This window comes from Cynoglossus semilaevis, chromosome 8, assembly GCF_000523025.1.
Source record: "Cynoglossus semilaevis isolate Cse_v1.0 chromosome 8, Cse_v1.0, whole genome shotgun sequence".
Taxonomy (NCBI): domain Eukaryota; kingdom Metazoa; phylum Chordata; class Actinopteri; order Pleuronectiformes; family Cynoglossidae; genus Cynoglossus; species Cynoglossus semilaevis.
Genome location: NC_024314.1, coordinates 17,898,983 through 17,917,933, shown reverse-complemented (window position 1 = coordinate 17,917,933; position 18,951 = coordinate 17,898,983). Strand labels below are relative to the sequence as shown.

The 18,951-nt window shown below is 40.2% G+C and overlaps 3 protein-coding genes across 3 annotated transcripts in view; 2 read left to right on the top strand and 1 right to left on the bottom strand.

Annotated features, from left to right (window-relative positions):
- Positions 1-8,551, top strand: part of LOC103382568 (UPF0577 protein KIAA1324-like) — a 12,060-nt gene extending 3,509 nt beyond the window's left edge. The window contains exons 3-23 of the mRNA XM_008315402.3: positions 1,468-1,588; positions 1,934-2,123; positions 2,210-2,357; positions 2,970-3,059; positions 3,158-3,263; positions 3,408-3,557; positions 3,634-3,722; positions 3,856-4,036; positions 4,123-4,251; positions 4,507-4,593; positions 4,727-4,833; positions 4,937-5,074; positions 5,234-5,506; positions 5,587-5,760; positions 5,903-6,092; positions 6,189-6,285; positions 6,413-6,514; positions 6,777-6,903; positions 7,027-7,205; positions 7,664-7,826; positions 8,150-8,551. Coding sequence (XP_008313624.1) covers positions 1,468-1,588; positions 1,934-2,123; positions 2,210-2,357; positions 2,970-3,059; positions 3,158-3,263; positions 3,408-3,557; positions 3,634-3,722; positions 3,856-4,036; positions 4,123-4,251; positions 4,507-4,593; positions 4,727-4,833; positions 4,937-5,074; positions 5,234-5,506; positions 5,587-5,760; positions 5,903-6,092; positions 6,189-6,285; positions 6,413-6,514; positions 6,777-6,903; positions 7,027-7,205; positions 7,664-7,826; positions 8,150-8,221 — 2,913 coding nt within the window. The 3' untranslated portion in view covers positions 8,222-8,551. The remainder of the gene's footprint in view (positions 1-1,467; positions 1,589-1,933; positions 2,124-2,209; positions 2,358-2,969; positions 3,060-3,157; positions 3,264-3,407; positions 3,558-3,633; positions 3,723-3,855; positions 4,037-4,122; positions 4,252-4,506; positions 4,594-4,726; positions 4,834-4,936; positions 5,075-5,233; positions 5,507-5,586; positions 5,761-5,902; positions 6,093-6,188; positions 6,286-6,412; positions 6,515-6,776; positions 6,904-7,026; positions 7,206-7,663; positions 7,827-8,149) is intronic.
- A 569-nt stretch (positions 8,552-9,120) lies between these two features.
- On the top strand, positions 9,121-13,345 carry LOC103382566 (tetraspanin-9). Its single transcript, XM_008315400.3, has 9 exons — positions 9,121-9,306; positions 10,525-10,565; positions 11,182-11,261; positions 11,365-11,556; positions 11,732-11,806; positions 11,895-11,996; positions 12,212-12,343; positions 12,473-12,556; positions 12,631-13,345. The coding sequence occupies exons 3-9, from the start codon at positions 11,199-11,201 to the stop codon at positions 12,700-12,702; spliced, it is 720 nt and encodes a 239-aa protein (XP_008313622.1). The 5' UTR covers positions 9,121-9,306; positions 10,525-10,565; positions 11,182-11,198; the 3' UTR covers positions 12,703-13,345.
- Positions 13,346-13,596: 251 nt separating this feature from the next.
- On the bottom strand, positions 13,597-17,444 carry amdhd1 (amidohydrolase domain containing 1). The gene is made up of 9 exons (XM_008315399.3): positions 17,215-17,444; positions 16,707-16,813; positions 16,520-16,584; positions 15,449-15,726; positions 15,145-15,370; positions 14,899-15,023; positions 14,147-14,240; positions 13,901-14,061; positions 13,597-13,771 (listed from the first exon to the last, which is right to left on the bottom strand). The coding sequence occupies exons 1-9, from the start codon at positions 17,349-17,351 to the stop codon at positions 13,666-13,668; spliced, it is 1,299 nt and encodes a 432-aa protein (XP_008313621.1). The 5' UTR covers positions 17,352-17,444; the 3' UTR covers positions 13,597-13,665.
- Positions 17,445-18,951: the final 1,507 nt, after the last annotated feature.

Sequence of the window (18,951 nt, the reverse complement as noted above, 5' to 3'; positions counted from 1 at the left end):
TATATATATATATATATATATATACACCTTATGTGTCCCACAATGGGAAAATTGATTCTTATATAAGCCTTTGCCAACCATAAATGCTGCCACAGGAGGCACCATTTGGTACATGGTTCCTATGGTGTTCAAACTCGGCCCCTTCTGCGTGTACTTTTTTTCATTTTTCATTGACAACATATGTCATATGTCAATGTGACGAAATAGCTTTTTTTTTGTAAATATTTCACCTGACCAAACCAATATGTGCGTCTTCTTTTTCCTTCTTCTCAGCAGACTTCCAGTTCTTTGTCTTTCTTTAATTCTCTGTATTGTGCAGTGAAATTGTTTGAGTAAATAACTAACTAAAATAAACGTCGGACCATCTGGACCAGGATGATAGGGTCAGAGAAGCCTAACAACCTGTGACAGTTGTCAAAGATCTCAGATTCACCTGCTGATGAACGGGGGGGGGGGGTTGGGGTGGGTGGGGGGGGGGGGGGGGGGGGGGGGGGGGGGAGGAGCTGATAACAACAAATAAAGGACACGGACTAATTTGTTCCCCCCAGTCTCCCGGGTGATTCACGCTGTTGTCATGGAGACTGGTAAAAGTGCAGGAGCGGAGGAAACCAAGCAGCCTCAGAGTCAGGAGGCAGCAGGGGTTGGTGATGAGATGATGATGATGATGATGATGTCATCATAAGCTAAAGAAAATGTATTTTTATTCTGGAGAGTGTAATTTCAGTGGTGAGACTCGGGGACATCTGTTCGTCCCAGACACTGTTTGTCACTGTGTTGAGTTTCAGCTACTGTTTAATCTACACACACACACGTGTGTGAGGAGAAAAGTTCAACCATCTGTTATTGATTTATTCATGGGTCTTTTGTTAAAGGTCAAACAGGTAGAATGTTGTTCCCAGTCTGATTATATGTATATATACATGATCAGCAATGGCAGAAAAACAACTAAAATATATACTAAAAAATAAATTACTTTTTAAGCTATCTTTTTCAGCAGGCCTCTACTTCTAGAATTAGTTGTTGTTGAACATGTTTTTGGTGACATGTACTTAGCATTTCTGCTGTTAACTCTGGTCTTCTTCATACTTTTAAGTTATTTTATTATTATTTTTAAATAAATCACTGTGTTCATTCAGCTGACATGATAAATAGAATGGACTCATACAGATGACCTGCTCTTCTGCTCCTAATGGACCATTAATGGACCCAAGGTCAGTTGCTGTGGTGACCAGGGTCAGAAAATACTTTATTCCTGAAAGCATCTCACTGAAATAATTTATTTCTATATATGGACAGTTTTGGTTCAGTGGACAAAGTTGAAGATTTTCTTTTCACTATAACTGTATGAAAAATACTTTTTTTTTTTTCATTCCTGGCACAATAACAAGTTCAGGTTCACAGTTCTGTGTGGGTTTATTGATCCTTTAACTGTGTGTGTGTGTGTGTGTGTGTGTGTGTGTTCTGCAGACAGACTACTATTACCAGTACACAGAGTGTGACAGCACTGGGTCGCGGTGGAGGGTCACCATCCCTCATGTCCCTGGTTCCTGCTCAGATCTTCCACCCCCGACCAAAGGAACAGACTGCTGTGAGTACTCTGTGTACATGTACTCTGTGTACATGTACCTGCTGTACGTACTGTACATGTTCACTGTTTGGACACTTTGTCCTTGTGAGGACATTTTGGAGGTCCTTGCTGACCAAGAGGGTATTTTGAGGTTCAAGGTTTAACAATTAATATAACAATTATTATAATTGTTTTTGACCTAAAACCTGCACCAAACAATGGCAACACCAATAACAACTTCTGTACGTACGCTGCAAAGAAGCCTGTAAATATCTCAAAGGAGCTCAAGGAGCTGTCATTTGTGCAGTCACATGATCAAATTTATTTATTTATTTATTTAAATCTTCTTTTTTCTCTTTCCTGAAGCCTTCTCCTGTCCATCGGGGAAGTTTTTAGAGATGTCCACACAGCAGTGCACGTCCTGTCCTGCAGGCTCCTACTCCCTGGGCAGTGGCCTCCGTTTCGACCAATGGGACGCCATCCCTGCAGGCTTCACCAGCATGGCCAGTTTCTTCGACCCAGGGCCGAACGGAGAGGACGTTCAGGCCTGTAACAGGTGACACAGATGTTCACGCCCTCACAGAGGTAGGTCGCCGAAACGTGGAGGTCAAAAGGTCACGTGTTCCCTTGGTGTCACCGCAGCTCTTCGTGGACGCCTCAGGGTGTGTACCTGGAGTCGAACCGGGATGAGTGTACGGTGTCTCTGGTCTACGCCGTTCACCTGGAGAAACAGGGTTCCATCTCCTTCACCTACCAGTATCCTGACAACAACATCTTCTTTGAGTTCTACGTATGTAGACCCGTCTGTTTGCCCTGGAAAATAATTTTAAGGAAAAAAGTTTCCAACCCTCATATAGTACTAGGATAAAGTTGAACTAATTTTTGTCCGACTGTTAGCATTTGTTTGGCTAGTTTTCATTATTTAAGTTTCTCCCTTTTGTCTAAATTCTAGATTATTTCTCATAATCTTTAGGCTAACACACATCTGTTTTATGCTTGAACCTTTGACCCACTTTAGCTTAGCATCACTCGCTAAACCGCTTGGTTATTTTTAATATTTTGCTATATATCAGGCTATTTTTAGCTATTTTAGAGCTGATAAATTCGACTAGACTATTTTTTTTCTTACTTTAAAGAAAGTATACAATACAACACTCTTGACTTGATATTTTTATATGACTTGCTCCACATGTAATACTTAATGGGTGTGTGTTCTACAGTGATATAAATGGACATTTTCTTATTTCTATATTTTAAGTCTATATTTTATATAGACTTAAAAATGTTACTCTTAATTTTACTGGTATTTAGAAAAAAACAATGTGTCATATTTTGAAAATCTAGGGTATTTTGTCCTAAATTTCAGCTAATTCCTGGTCTGTTGACATTGTCTGTTGTTCAGGTCCAGAACGAACAGTGTCAGGAAATGGCTCAGACTGAAGATCAGAAGTGGATTAAAATCACCAGTAACGGAGACTGGTCCACACACACGGTCGGTACCCAGCTGCCCCTGTCTGTTTGTTGGTGTGGGAGTGTCTCACTGAAGCATCATGGGAAACCGTTGTTTCGCTGGTTTTGTCGTTGCTTCAGGTAGGTCTAAAGTCTGGTACGAACATCCTTTACTGGAGAACCACAGGAATCCTGGTGGGAGGGAAGATGGTGAAACCTGTGCTGCTGAAGAACATCCAGATAGAAGGTGAACACCGTCATGAAAACGTGTATTCATTTAATGGACTAATAATTTCAAGTTACTGTATGTGGGGCTGAATGACTAGAAGGAATGAATGAGTGAGAGAGCCACTCAGAAGAGTAGTCAGTCATGTGACCTGTGTGGATCCAGGTGTGGCCTACACCTCCGAGTGTTTCCTGTGTCGGCCTGGTTGGCTCAGCTCCGCCCCCGGTTCCTCGTCCTGTCAGCCCTGTCCCAGGAACACGTACTCTGTGAAGGGATCCTCCATGTGTACGCCCTGTCCCGAGCACCACTACTCACGTACGTACGAATAAATAACGACAGCGTAAAAAACGTGAAATAAAATTCTTTAGAAAACCTCTGACTCCTCCCTCAGATGAAGGATGGCCTGGGTGTAAAGTCAGACCTCCGTGTTCAGAGAGGGATTATTTCCAGATCCACTCAGCCTGTGACAGTGACGGGAAGGTCAGCGGCTGCTCCGCCCTCACATTTTTATCTGTTCAGTTTTATTCTCTTTTTTTCCTTGAATAATTATCACTTTAACATTTTCTCCTCAAACGTTGGTTCCTGTGTTTTGTTTTGTTTTTTCATTTTGTAGACGCAGGTGTTGTATCGATGGTTGGAGCCAAAGATCTGCGTGGAGAACGTCACTGGAGCGGTGGAACTCCCAGTTACGGGGCAGAAGGAGCCCTGCCCTCCTTGTAACCCAGGATACTACAACAGCAAAGACTCCACCTGTCTGCCCTGCCCACCTGGAACCCACTCTGATGGAACACACGGTAGGAAAGGTCCAGACGTCAGCCCACCACTGACAGACCTGGTCCAGTGAAGAGCCTAATGTGTGTGTGTGTGTGTGTGTGTGTAGAGTGTGTTCAGTGTCCTGCAGGTACAGAGCCAGTGTTGGGTTATGACTATAAATGGTGGAACATTCTCCCCCCAAACATGAAAACTTCCTGTTTCAACGTGGGAAATTCCAAATGTGACGAAATGAACGGTGAGCAGAAAACACAGTTAGTTATAGAGAAATAACTCGTAACTCATCAGGAAGTTCATCCTCCTCTGGCTTGCGAGACAAACTTGAGTGCATCACTGCCACCTACTGGGCTGGAGTGTGTGTTAGTGTTACTGTTTAGTTATTTTCCCAGTGCTAGCCTGAATTAAAAACAATCCTACTAACAAGTTAAATAAACATCCAAAGGTCCTGAACACCTGCCAACAGACTTAAACCTTTTCTATGTTTTACCGTAAGGTTGGGAAGTGGCTGGTGACCACGTCCGCAGCGGAGCAGGAAGTTCCGACAACGACTACCTCATCCTCAGTCTGCGTGTGCCTGGGTTCACAACGACTACCTCATCCTCAGTCTGCGCGTGCCTGGGTTCAAGTGAGTCTGTGCTGTGTGACATTTGTTTGAGTCTTTTTCGGGTAAACTTTAGATCTAAATGTTCTTCATCTTCTCTGTGTGGTCACTGTCAGAGTTCCAGCCTCGCTCTCGGGGATGACCGGTGGTGAGTTTGGGAGGATCACCTTCGTCTTCGAGACCATCTGCCTCGCCGACTGCGAGCTCTACTTCATGATGGTGAGCGTCCACGGATATGATTGACAATTTTCACCATGTCACCAGATTGACTACCATTGGCTAGTTTTAATCATAACAATGTTTCTCATGACTCCCCCTACAGGACGTCAACAGGAAGAGCACCACAGTGGTAGAGTCGTGGGAAGGCAGTAAAGGGAAACAGTCGTACACTCACATCATGACTAGGAATGCCTCCGTCACCTACACCTGGGCTTTTCAGAGAACCAACCAAGCTCTGGATGTGAGTTAGTTTTCATGGAGATTTTTTATTTATTTTTTTTACCATCGCTCAGTTTCAGTGTAAAAATTGTCAAATTTTATCAGAAGGATTCATGTTTTCCAGCAGATGAAGCTAACTCTACAGGATATCCCTCGTCTCTTTGTGTATTTGTGTCTGTAGGTCCGTCGCTACATCAGTGACACGGTGAAGCTGTACTCCATCAGCGTCACTAACGTCCTGGATGGCGTGGCGTCCGTCTGTCGCGCCTGTGCTCTGGTACCTGAAAACTCCCACCGTCCCAGCTCCTCCTGCGTCCCCTGTCCTGCTGGTTTTTACATCGACAGAGACACCAACCGGTGCCAGGAGTGTCCGCCCAACACGTACCTAGCAGGACGACACACCTACGGGAAGGACGCGTGTATCGCATGTGGACCAGGGAGCATTAGCAACAAGGTTCATACCAGAGATCGTAGCTGTAGTTCAAGTTGAAGACCAATGTAGCAAACATGTAAAGACTTTTTTTTCCATTTCAGGAACACTCCCGCTGCTACAGCACCTGTACTTTCTCCCACACAGACGACAACCGCACTCTGACCTTTGACCTTAGCCCTCTCAGCGGCGTGGCCTCGCTGATCATCGGACCTAGTTTCACATCGAAAGGCACAAAATACCTTCATCTGTTCAACATCAGCCTGTGTGGACATGAGGTAAAAGAACCATGAACATCTGCTGACACTGCTCTGGTTTGGAGTTTTAAAAATGTAACTTTAACCATAAATATTGACCTTAACTCAAAGGAAGTCTTTAACCCAGGAATCCAGTAATGACCAACTTCCTGTGTCTCCTCAGGGAGAGAGAGCTGCTGTCTGCAGTGACAATGTCACCGACGTGTCCAGCAAAGACATCCAGAGCGACCCAGCTCAGTTCATCAACACCGTAGACAGTTTCATCTGCCAGTCAACCATCATTCCAGCAGATGGGCGGGGCTTCAGGAAGGCCATTTCCTCCCAGTCCATCAGCCTCGCTGACACCTTCGTTGGTAAGTACAGTAAAGTGTTTCATCAAGTCCCAGGCCAAGACTTTTACAGTCTGGCTTTGAACCACCTGCTCTACGACTTTTTTGTCTTTTTTCCAGGAGCGACCAGAGACACTGTCCTCAATGACATAAATGCCAATCCTTATCTTTTCACAAAAAAATCACACAACGTCTCGGATATCAACTTCTTCTACAGGTGCAGTATGATACATATAGGATTTTTTTATTAATCAACTTCTTCTACAGGTGCAGTATGACACATATAGGGATTCTTTTTTATTATTTTGAAATATTTTATACATGCGAGCTGCTTTTCTTTCCAGGTCCAATCAGGTAACAGCATCATGTGCTCAGGGCCGCAGCTCTGTCATCACTGTTCGCTGTAACCCTGAGAAACCTGAGCGAGGACAGGTGTCTGTGCCCAGGTCAGTATACCGTACTGTGTGTGACATTAAAGTGACTAGCTTAGTTAAGCTAACTGTAATGTAGCTAACTTAAATAATTTTAGGCTAATTTGTAAAAAGAAATTCACCTTTTATACACTTTAAATAATCTGTAAGGTAAAATTTTAGCTTTGCTTTGGAAAATGTTGACACATTGTATCCAAAGCCATTTGAAATTCTGAATATTGCTTTAACTAAATTACATTTGAACCTGATAGCTAAATGATTTTATATTTGTGTTTAGCACATGTCCTGCAGGAACATGTGATGGATGTACCTTCAACTTCTTGTGGGAGAGCTCCACTGCTTGTCCACTCTGCACTGAGGACGACTATCACCAGATAGAAGGAGCCTGCAAGGGAGGGGACCAGGTGAGGCGAGGACCGCACCAAAATGATATAAACAAGTTTCATGTTCAAATTTTAAAAAAGCAACATCTGTATTTAAGCGATGATAACAAACATTAAGCCCTTCAACAACGTCATCCTCCACAGGTAACTCTGTACGTCTGGAACGAACCAAAGCTCTGCACCAATGGCGTGTCCTTACCATCCAGAAGCTCCACCCCCTGTGAGGCGGTGGCTCTGTGGCTGAAGGTTGGTGTTGGAGGCGGAGCGTTCATGGCTGTACTCCTCGTCTCCCTCACCTGCTATTTCTGGAAGAAAAACAAGAGGTGACACACACATTGAATAATATACATGAGCGCTGACCACAGTGCTGAGTAAATGTTTTCACCGCGGGTGTGAGGCATATTTAGCAACTGACAGTGTAGTATGTTGATTTGGTAAATGTTTATATAAATGTTTAAATATAAATGGTAAATGTTTGTATCAAAATATGATATAAAATCAAAATATTTTTCATCATTTCCGAACAAAGCAAAGCTGGTTATGTATCGTGCACTGTTCAATTTGCAGCGTTTCTTAGACTTCGGTCGCCTGGTATTCAGTTATGGTTGCCAGAAATGTCTAGTAATTTATATTACTGATGGAATATTATTTTCAACTAATTATTTTTTTTTTATTTAAAATTATGGTTACACCACACAATCTTAAAAAACTTTAATTATTTCACGTTCATGAATACAAATCGAGTTCAAATAAAATTCATTGACCTGTGGTTTTTGGTTAGGCTGGAGTACAAATATTCTCGTCTGGTGATGTCAGCCAACAAGGATTGCGAGCTGCCGGCTGCCGACAGCTGTGCACTGGCTGAGGGAGAGGAGCCTGATGATGATGTCGTTTACGCCCAAAAACCTACTCTGCTGGGAAAACTAAGAGCCATCGCCAACAAGGTCTGACATTTTGCAGTACTTCAAGTTTACAGTATCAGCTCAATGTTAAATGTGTTGCTGGGAGCACAGACACCAGAGCTAACGTTAGCTACAACAGTCCTGGTACAGACACCAGAGCTAACGTTAGCTATAACAGACCTGGTACAGACACCAGAGCTAACATTAGCTACAACAGTCCTGGTACAGACACCAGAGCTAACGTTAGCTACAACAGTCCTGGTACAGACAGTGTGGTCAGCCCAGTTTGCTCTTATCTGTGAAGGTAGTATATACCATACCATATATAAAAATTTACCATAGATCTGTGAAAATGTGTCTTTCAGCATGAGGGAGGAGACAGCAGCGAGTCAGTGCAGCTGAACTCCTCTCACTCTGATCGATGGATACTGGGATGAAACCAACGTTGGCACAGTTGAATAATGGAGGAACATTCAGTCAGTGCTGACGTCACTGTCTAACTCCTCTGGAGAGTTTGTATTCCATTATTTTCGAAAGACTTTGATACACATCTGTGTGTCCGCGCTGGACTCATTTGATATTTGGACTTTGGATTTTTAACACAGGAAACAATCGACGCAGATTAATGTCCCTGAGTCCTGAGTGGAATAAGCTGTGAGACAAAAATGGCTTTTGATGTATTTTTAAATTTTGTAATTTTATTTGGTAATTTCTGTTCAAAGTCATGTATTTCTATCAATGTACATTAAAGTCCAGTTTGGCTTCAATATTTGGTTGTTTGGAATTAATATGTTTTTTTCAATTCATCAAACGTACATAGGATTAGAAAGACATTATCGTGGCGATGCCTATTTTAAGGCATAAACTTTTTGTCGAATAATTTTTTTGCTATAGGCAATACATACGTTTGGCCTTTTTCTCTTTGCCCAAAAATTATGTTTTAGGTATTTCTAGAACATATTATACATCTTATACATAGTTTGTAAACGAAGATTGTCGATTTTGGATAATTTGGAACTTTAACCATTTTGGCACATAGAGTAACATTAAAATGCACATTTCGGGAGACTGTATTTTAAGCTATTTTTTATTTTTTGAAAATAATGTAAAGTAGCATAACTCATGGGATAGCCATAAATATAGCCAATAATATAAAATATAAAAATTAAAAAGAGTATTTTAAATGATATTTTATGTTTTTGGTTTGTTTTTTGTTTGTTTGTTTTTTGTTTGTTTGTTTTTATCATTATCCAACTATTTTATTACGTCGCTTCACATAGTTGCCGCTGTTCGGCCACTCCGACATTGATGCCTCCTCTTTTGTGCTCCGCCCTTTTCTTTTTTCCCGTCTCCCCTTTCCTCCCCTACAGCAGTTTAGTCAAATCCGAAACTCCAGAGTTGACAAACAGCGAGTTTACGGAGTCAACGTTAGAGATGCAGTGAAAAGAGGACAGCAGGGAAGAGTCCTGCGGCTCAAAGTGCAAACGTTCGCGGGAACATGAGCTGCATTTCGGACTAAACGGTAGGAAAATGCTGCGTCTCTTTCTTTTTTCTCTCCGCATGTTGTCTTTTTTTGAGTAGTAGGACACGGGAAGAGTGACGGTCCGAAGTCTGAACTGCAGGAAAACTTTTAACTGTCTCAAGAATCAAACAGCGCAGTTTACGGAGTGTTTAAAATGGCGCTTTTTGTGCAAACTTCATCACGTTTGTCGTAGTTTTACGTTTCAAAAGCTACAATCTGAAGTTCACAGTCATGACGACACACGAGGATCAGAGATCGTGTGGAGAAAAACAGGAATCTTACTCGGTCTATAAATAATAATCACCACCGGGAAAAAAAAAAAACTTTGCTAAAGAAAAACTGATTTTTCTCACTGATTATCCTCGTAATGTTTTTGTTTTAAAGTCTAAAAATATGTTATAGTACCAGAAAGCTGTTGATATATATTTATTTTAAATTTCCCCTGTGATTGCTTATCGAATTTTGTGTATTTCCGGTTAACCTTCATTGAAATTCAAAATGATCTTTCATGTTGTATTTATTATGTTGTTACATAGTTCTAGCTATTTTCAATTCAAGTTTTTTGCTAACATTTAGGAGTGTTTTGTCCAGTTTATATTTTCCCTGCAGTTGTTGGCCTTTATTAGCAATTTCTGGTCCAAGTTTTGGCAAATGGGCCGTAGTTTTGACAGATTTATTTTACCACTAACAAAAACAACAACAAAAAAAGTTGTAGCAGAATATTTTATTCACAAAACCTTTTTCTCTTGGCAATTGTTAAAAAAAGGTGCCATGTCTTTACATGTAAAAAGGAAAATTCTGGTCCTAAATGTATTTCTTTTTAGCTTAAAGTTAATTGCTATCAGTTGCAGTTTTATCTCTCAGAAGGTTTATTATGTTTATTATTATGTTTATTATTATGTTTATTATTATGTTTATTATTATGTTTATTATTATGTTTATTATTATGTTTATTATTATGTTTATTATTATGTTTATTATTATGTTTATTATTATGTTTATTATTATGTTAAATTATCCACACAAGTTGACTTAGGTTAACTTGGTTGTTTTTTCAATCGTGTGTTTTAGATTTTTGATGTTCTACGATAGCCATATATCATTCTGTATCAACTTTTGGAAAGTTGACTAATATGAAAATGTTGTCACATTTGACATGACTTAAGTCAACAAGTCTTTAATCTTTACACTAAGTGTTGTTTTCCTTTTTGCCCACAGGTTTCTAACAAAAGCCTTTCAGTTCTTCTCTCTGTGAAGTGGTGAGTTTTTATCTCTTCTTCTGTGGTGATGATGTCGTCCCATGACTCCGCACAAAGAAACTATTTATTACCTCAGCAAACAACAACAATGTCCACTACACTTCACTACACTTCAAGTAACATTTAAATGTAAACAGAGTGAACTTTTTTTTACATTATAGAAATCTATCTGAAGGGCTTTGTTCGATGATTAGTTGAGTTGTTTAGCCATTTACTAAATATTTATTTATCAAAGTCAACACCATGGGAAAGTCATTAAACAAAGACCCTGATGGGAGCTAAAATTAACAACATTCTCTATGGACTTTGGGCTGGGTGTGTTGTTTACAAAGTGACACAGAAAAATTTAACTTTTACAAACGTTGGTCTGATCTTAAGGTAATGTTTAAATATATACACAGTCTTTCACTTTTTAAACTGCTGTCCCACACAAAGAAAATCCTTAAAAACCCACCAACACACAGTCACTGTTGATCCACTGCTGCTTTACTGTATGTTTAAATACGTCATTTTTTTCTCATTGTTTCTTTAAATCATTTGTTTCACTTTGACTTTGACACAAACTCATCAAACAAGACAGAGAGTAACACAAATATTTTTTTGTTTTGTTTTTCAGGTCGTCTCATTTCAACCATGGCTCGTGGCTGTATCTGCTGCGTGAAGTACATGCTCTTCCTCTTCAACCTGCTGTTCTGGGTAAGTGTTCCATACACGCTGTATCAAAATCAGAACATGAATCACAGAATGTCTCAGAGTGAGCACGGAGTGTTTACATTTCCTCTGTGTGTTTGTGTTACAGTTAGGTGGGTGTGGCCTGTTGGGTGTCGGAGTCTGGCTCTCGGTCTCCCAGGGCAACTTTGCGACGCTGTCTCCTTCCTTCCCTTCGCTCTCTGCCGCCAACCTCATCATCACCCTGGGCACCATCGTCATGGTGACAGGCTTCCTGGGATGTTTGGGTGCCATCAAGGAGAACAAGTGTCTGCTGCTGAGTGTGAGTGAGCGACATTCACTACAGTCAATTAGAGTCCTTTAAGTTGGCTTTAAGTTGCTTATAAGTCCGTGTCAGAATATAAGACTTAGAAAAGTTTCAAGTCGAGGAAAAAAGTTATCTGGACAGAACTACATTTTCTGGTCTAAATCCTTCCACTTGTTCCTTTTATGAAAAGTTCTTCATCGTTCTGTTGGTCATCCTCCTGGCTGAACTCATCCTCCTCATCCTGTTCTTCGTCTACACTGACAAGGTAAACATTTCACCCACCATCTCCACTGTGCTGCAAACAGTGGGGTCGACAGGTCACATGATCAGCTTCTCCTCTTCACTCTGACCAGGTGAGTGAGAACGCCAGACGAGACCTGAAGGAAGGTCTGGTTCTGTACAACACAGAGAACAACGCTGGTCTGAGGGACGCATGGAGCACGATACAGGAAGAGGTACGTTCATCAACTACTGCTACTTCCTGTGACAGTACATCCTTTAATTAAATACAACTATTAAATAAATGTAGACAAAATAATGAAGAATTAAATACAACTATTAAATAAATGTAAACAAAATAATGAAGAAAAAAAATGTATCTGTAATGTTGATGTGCACACACATTTTCCTATCCCTTTTTCCTATCTCTTCCATCTCTTTTTTCCTCCAGTGGAGATGTTGTGGAGTGATGAATCACAACGACTGGTACGTGGCCCTGCACGAGAACGTGGTTCCTGAGAGCTGCTGTCAGCACATGTTCCCTGGCTGTGGCCGCAACGCTTCTAACAGCTTCTGGACTCGGGTCAGTCATGAGTTAAAGTTTTGTATGTATATATGTACAGTGTGTCAATGTATTTGTGTATGTGTATATACAGTAGGTATGTTTATATTTGTGTATATCTAAAGTAAAGAACCATCTGTGTTGTTTCAGGGTTGTTATGAGAAGGTGGAGGAGTGGTTGGATGACAACAAACACCTTTTGGGAACCATCGCCATGTGTGTGCTGGTCATACAGGTAACATTTTTTTCTAATTCGTTTTTGTAATCGTTGTGTTTGTGTCACAACTATTTTTTTTTTCCTCTGCTCAGCTCCTGGGCATGGCCTTCTCCATGACGCTGTACCAGCAGATCCACAGAGCAGGGAAAAAGTACGAAGCCTGACGCTGTAGAAATGGAACCAGCGTTTAAAAAATATATATATATTTTAAATATCAATTCCACCTTTAACCTGCACCTTTTGTTTTTTAGTCAAATTAGGTCGAATACTGTGTGAGTTTCTACAAACCTGTATCTCAGTTACTGTTGTCTACAGTATTAGAGCTTTTTATATTGTTACATCACAGTATAGTGAGTGTTGTTTTTTGTTTTTCTTTGTAAAATATCAGCGTGATAATTAAAAAAAACGACTGAAGACAGACGAGGTTCACACTGCAGACAGAAACGACTCACATCTGATTTTTCTGTCAGTGTGAACAGATCAGACTTTTTAGTGTCAGACCAGCTCACTTTTTATTGGTCCTCCTGTATCACAGCCATATCTGATGTTTTCCAAAAATGATCACATTAATTGACAAAGATGCAAAAAAATGTCTTTCAGTTAAAGTTATAATATGAACTAACGCAAAATCATCAAACGTTAGCAACATGTCTGAATTGAGCAACAGGAGCTGCAGTGTGAACTCAGTCCAAACTCAGTCTGGTCTGTGGAAGAATGAGACAAAAGAAGAAAACTGTAGAAGGATCGAACCAGGAATATGTTTAGTTGTAAAGATACGACCACCGAAAATAAACCTTTTTCATAAGACTTTTTGGTCTTGGTCCTTTTTTGCGTTTTTTTTAAGTCCTCAATTCTTTTTGCAAACAGAAGAGGGCGTCCACTTTTTTAAGCGGGGTCTGTGATCGGGGTTAAATTAAGAAATTACATTTATCTTGAACAGTAAATGTGATTAGAAATAAATGTGCCTTTTACTGCCCTCTTGTGGCATAAATGAAGCTGAACGTAAGTACGTGATAATGGTACTACAAATGAACTATAATGCATTTAAAAACCAGCACTTTAACTTGAAATTTTTATTTTAAAAAATGTGTAATTCCAGCGTGTGTGGCTCAGTAGAATGTTCTGGATCACAAGCCCATGGTCTTATCATTGTCATAGACAATGTTCCCCTTGATGATGACATAACGGATGATATCCTGATGTCCTCCCAGCTGGTAGATCAGATGTTCCCACCTGCAGTGGTACACAGGAAAAACTCAAGACCCAGGAAGTCAACAGAAGAACTTGATTAAACTCATAAAGTATGAACCAAACCTCAGCGTCAGAGCTGAGGTTTGGTTCCAGACGGAGACGATTTCCTACCGTGTGCTGTTGAGAACCAGCAGGTCTCCATGTTTGTTCACCTCCAGTGACCCGTGTGTGTCGGAGCGCCCAAGGGCGTAGGCAGCATTGATGGTGGCTGCAGCCAGAGCCTCAGACATGGACATCTTCATGTTGACACAGGCCAGGTGCATCACCATTGGCTGGAGACGAAAAAGAGTAAAGAAACGAAAAAAAAACAAAAAACAGAAAGAAAGATTTGACAATTTTATCTGGCTCGTCTCTCACCATGGAGCAGCAGTAGGCGTTAGGGTTGAAATCACTGCCCAGGGCAACAATGACTCCGGCCTCCAGCATGTCTCTAGCCCGAGGGTGAGGAAGCCTGAACACACACACACACACACACACACACAATGGAATATGGCACGCTGGACATAAGTGTACCACTGCTGTAATGCTTGAATGATAACTAGCCTCCAGTCACTAGGTGGCAGCAACTCTTACAATGTTTTGTACAGGTAAGTATATACATGTTAGAATGTTCCCAGTAGTATTTCAATGGTAGTGGGGTGGGAACTCGGGGGGGCGTGAAAACATTTCTGTCCCCAAGGGCGGGCATGACAGAAAATAATTGAGAACCACTGCCTTAAACTAACCTTAACTAATCCAAGTATAAGTCTAATTTTAATCTTATCTTTAACTCCTTTAATATTTGGATAACCTTGTTGAAAAATTTTACTTTTATTTATATTTTTTCCATATTTTTAGGCCAATTTTCAGGTTATTTTGAGGTGACTCTTCATAACTTTCTGCTCATCATTTTCATAGTTTTGAGCTAAATGAAAAGTCCACTTTTATCACTCTTAATAGAAATATATTCTACAATTATTTAACTAAAATTTATTTTATCTTTATTGTTATTTAAATGTAACCAAAACTAAGCAATTTTTTTCCCTTGCAATTATTTTAATTATTGTTATTTAAATGTAACCAAAACTGTGAACTAAGCAATTACTTTATCTAACCAATCAACCGAGTACCTGAGGATGTAGGCCGTTGTTGGCAGGAGGACGGCGGCAGTTTTTGCTTCCGCCATGGCAGCGATTCCCTCGTCGGTGACCTCCTCCAGGTGACTGATGGCCAGAGCACCGAGCTCTGCGCCCAACTGACAGGTAAAATATCATGTTTACATTTAACTGCCAATACTTTACAGACAGAAAAATAAAACAATTTTCTCTCAGGTGGAGTTCAGCAAAAAGGCCACGAACCACAGCTTTCAAAGATACCTGAGCAGAGTTCATCGGATGGAGCTCGTCTCCGTGGAAGTTGATGTTGAGACCGATGTCTTTCCCGGCCTGCAGGATGGAGCGGGTGGAGCTGAGGTCAAACACTCCCTGCTCACAGAACACGTCAATGTTGTCCACTCTGAGGTTCCCAGCGGACATTTGTTCCTTCAGCCTGGGCAGCTGGACCTCCAGGATGTTCTCCGTGGCTTCTTCCATGGTCTTCCCTCTGGATAAACAACAGGCAGAGTCAGGTCGCTGCTGCAGTACACGAGGACCTGCTCATCAGATACTGTATGGCTCATACCTGGGCACCGCATGAGCTCCACAGTAGGTGGAGGAGATGTTGATGGGCAGGGTTCTTCTGGCCTCCTCGATCACCTGCAGCATCTTCAGCTCCGTCTGCAGCTCCAGGCCGTAGCCGCTCTTACACTCCACCAGGGTGGTTCCTGCCCGCTGCATCCGAACCAACCTGCCACGCAGGGAGGTCAGGAGGTCGGAGGCTGAGGCGGCCCGAGTGTGCTCCACGGTGAAGTGGATTCCGCCGCCTGCTCGGTGGACGTCCATGTAGGTGGCACCTGCCAACTGAAGCCAAGGTAAGGTCAAAGTATCTGTGACCTCAGACGCTGACACTGCTGCTGCTGAAACTAACCCTCGACCTCTAGTTTGTTGAAATCAAGGTTACGAAGTCCGTCATTCGCTCCATAATGCAGACATTTACATACACTTTAAAACATGTAACCTTTTTGACCTTGACGCTCAATTTCTATTGTACAAAGTGACTTGTGGCTAAGGTGACCACCTCCAAACTCACTAAATGCAGGACAAGGAGTAGGTTTAAGTGGGACAGTGAGGGACGTATCTCTCCTTTTACCTCCAAAACTCTATAGTACCAGAAACATAACCTAAAACTGAAAAGGACACACGTTACGGTCATTCTCAATTATGTCTCCATTTTTCTATTTTAAAAACTTCTCCATACTTACTGCCACGGCCAGCTTTAAAAACTTCTCCATACTTACTGCCATGGCCAGCGTCTTCTTCGCTGTATATTGGAGCTTGTTAAAGTTTTGACTGCCACATTATCGCCCTCATATGGTTGTAAAAAGGCATTGTAACATATACAGATCTGGTGTTTTCATTAACTTATTCAGTCCAAGGGGCACTGCGGCCCACAGGTCCAAAACTGAACGTTTTTTGTGGGCCTCTAGGTGTTTCGGTCCACGGCCCTATGGTTAAGAATCGCTGCTTTAAAAGATTATTTACCTCCACAACCAAAGTTCTAGTTTCGCATTGAGGATACTTTTCGGAGTTTCAACATCAGGTTCTTTAAACTGAAATTATCTAAAAAAAAAAACTGTGTGTCCTGTTTATTTACCTTCATTGCAAATTCATGAACCCTGTCACCGGCCCAGACCGGATGAGTATGAGCATCGACCAGTCCTGAAACAAACAGGAGTAACAGTAGACTGTGTTATGGAGGCAGACGCAGCCGATTGGTTGCAAAAGTGGAGCAGAAAGGAAGTTAGACCAGAGGAGTGGGGATAAGAAGAAGAGACGCTCACCAGGAAGCACACACATTCCTGACGCATCAATGATTTCATCAAAGTCCGCTTCAGAAAACTGAGCCCTGATGGTTTCTGCAGGACCCACCGCTTTGATCAAACCGTCACTGCAGGGGACACACACGTCACCTTCATCAGTCTCCAAAACAAAATCTAGTTATGTCATCACTTAAAGGAGATTAAATTGGAACAAAAATCTTTTCACAAAACCCTGAAATAAATCACGTGACCAAGGGTGATCACAAATGTTTAACTGTTGTTTTGAAAAACACACTGGTAAAATGTAAGGATTGGATAATTAATTGGATTTAAATAATTAAAATATGTAATCACTCACTTTAGCCTGAAGAGGTCACTACAGAGTAATATTTTAAAAGGCTTTAAACGTAAAGTATTTTTTTAAACAGTTCGGTTTATGCTTTAAGACGTTTGTGCTTCTAATATAAAAATTAGAGTTTGAACTTAACCAAGTAACGTGGTTTAAAAACAATGCAATGAAAACTCTTACCTTCCGATCACCAGGCTCCCGTTTTGGATCACACACAGTTGTGTCATCTGTTGCCTGGTCAGAAACTTCTGTCGTTGGCTGCAGATCAGAACCAGCTGCTCGGCGCCTTTCACCAGTAACCTGTTCCTGTTGGACATTTTAAAAGTATTTTATTTAACTCACCACTGCACAGAGAAACTTCAGTGTGAGCGACTTCAATGGTATCAGAAAGAAGACAAATATTTGTTGAAGACAGTAAGAGTTTAAAGTGCAGGGTTACATAGAGGGGAGTGGGCGGGGCTTCTGACAAAAACAATTTTGAAAAAAGAGTGGGCGGGGCTTCTGACAAAAACAAAAGATTTTAATTGTTAACTTTTTTAACCTGTCTTTCAGAAAGACTTCTTCACCGCTGACCACAGTCATCTTTAAATTTTAAAGGAAGGTAATTGCACAACATAGAATCTCAAATGTTCTGCAACTTTGCTCATTCAAAAAATTAAACAACAGCCTTTGATTTTTGTTGTTGTTGGTTGTTGGTTTGACTCCCTGCCTGGGAAAGGTGTTGGTGTGTTGCTGCTGTGCCTATAGGCATTATAGTGCGGCCTGCTGCTTCTGCCAAAAAATGTCATCCTATTTTTTCAACACATAAGCAAAACGAGATGCTAAATTAGTATTTTTCCGAAAAAGTACGAAAAAAATCTAAAAAAAAATTTTCAAAATAATTGATGAGAAACATACACGAAAAAGTACGAAAAAAATCTAAAAAATTTTCAAAAAAATTGATGAGAAACATACGGTAAAACAAAAATTAAAAAAATTATAATCTTTTTAATCATCTGACTGTGACATACAAAATTAGAATTTTATTTAAAATTTCCCCAATTTATTTTTCTAAACAATTTCTCAAAATAATTTAATTTGATGACAAACACGCAGAATAGGTAAAATTGTGAACATTTTTACACCACCTGACAATAACATGTGAAATTAGGATTTCACCAAAAAATGCTCTAATTTAATAAAAAACATGACAGAGAAGGTAAAAAAAATCTTTTTCATCATCTGATCATGACATGCAAAATTAAAATTTCACCTGAAAATTCCGTAGAAACTTTTTCTTAAAAAATTATTTAAAATTCTCTAATTAGATGTGAAACATGCAGAAAAGGTAAAGATTTAAAATTCGCTTTTCAAAAATTTTCAAAATGTTTTTCACCATCTGACCATTCATGTGTGAAATTAGGGTTTAATCAAAAAATTAAAAAAAAAACTTCAAAAGAATTTTTGAAAATACTTTAATTTGATGAGAAGCAGAAAGGAAAGGATATAATTTTAACACTTTTAAATGATTTATGTAAATTTTCTTTAGTTTTTGACCAAAACGTTTTTACACAAACATTTCAAAAAATGTTCTTTAAATTCTCAAATTTTTGGAGAAAAATGTAAGGAAAGATACAATTTTGGAAAATAATTAAATTTTTTAAATAATAATTTTACGTGAGGCATGTTTTTGGTGATTTTTGAAATATTCATATAAAATACTTTTTGGAGTTTTAAAAACAAAATATTCACTTGACAGCAAGTTTTAGGACATAATCTTGCATTTGAAGGCATTTCGGGGACTTTTTATTTTTTTGGATTTTTTCACGATGGTAAGGCATGTTTTGGGTGATTTTTCAATTATTCATATAAAATACTTTTTGGACTTTTAAACACAACATATTCACCGGCCAGCATGTTTTATGACATAATCTTGCA

What these genes read in the sequence shown, in the direction of transcription:
- LOC103382566 (XM_008315400.3), top strand. Translation starts at nt 11,199, where the DNA reads ATGGCTCGTGGCTGTATCTGCTGCGTGAAGTACATGCTCTTCCTCTTC. An exon ending in TCTTCAACCTGCTGTTCTGG is followed by an intron (nt 11,262 to 11,364) that starts GTAAGTGTTCCA and finishes TTTGTGTTACAG; the next exon opens with TTAGGTGGGTGTGGCCTGTT. An exon ending in ACAAGTGTCTGCTGCTGAGT is followed by an intron (nt 11,557 to 11,731) that starts GTGAGTGAGCGA and finishes TTTTATGAAAAG; the next exon opens with TTCTTCATCGTTCTGTTGGT.
- amdhd1 (XM_008315399.3), bottom strand. Translation starts at nt 17,351, where the DNA reads ATGTCCAACAGGAACAGGTTACTGGTGAAAGGCGCCGAGCAGCTGGTT. An exon ending in GGGAGCCTGGTGATCGGAAG is followed by an intron (nt 16,814 to 17,214) that starts GTAAGAGTTTTC and finishes TGTCCCCTGCAG; the next exon opens with TGACGGTTTGATCAAAGCGG. An exon ending in TTCATGAATTTGCAATGAAG is followed by an intron (nt 15,727 to 16,519) that starts GTAAATAAACAG and finishes CCTTGGCTTCAG; the next exon opens with TTGGCAGGTGCCACCTACAT.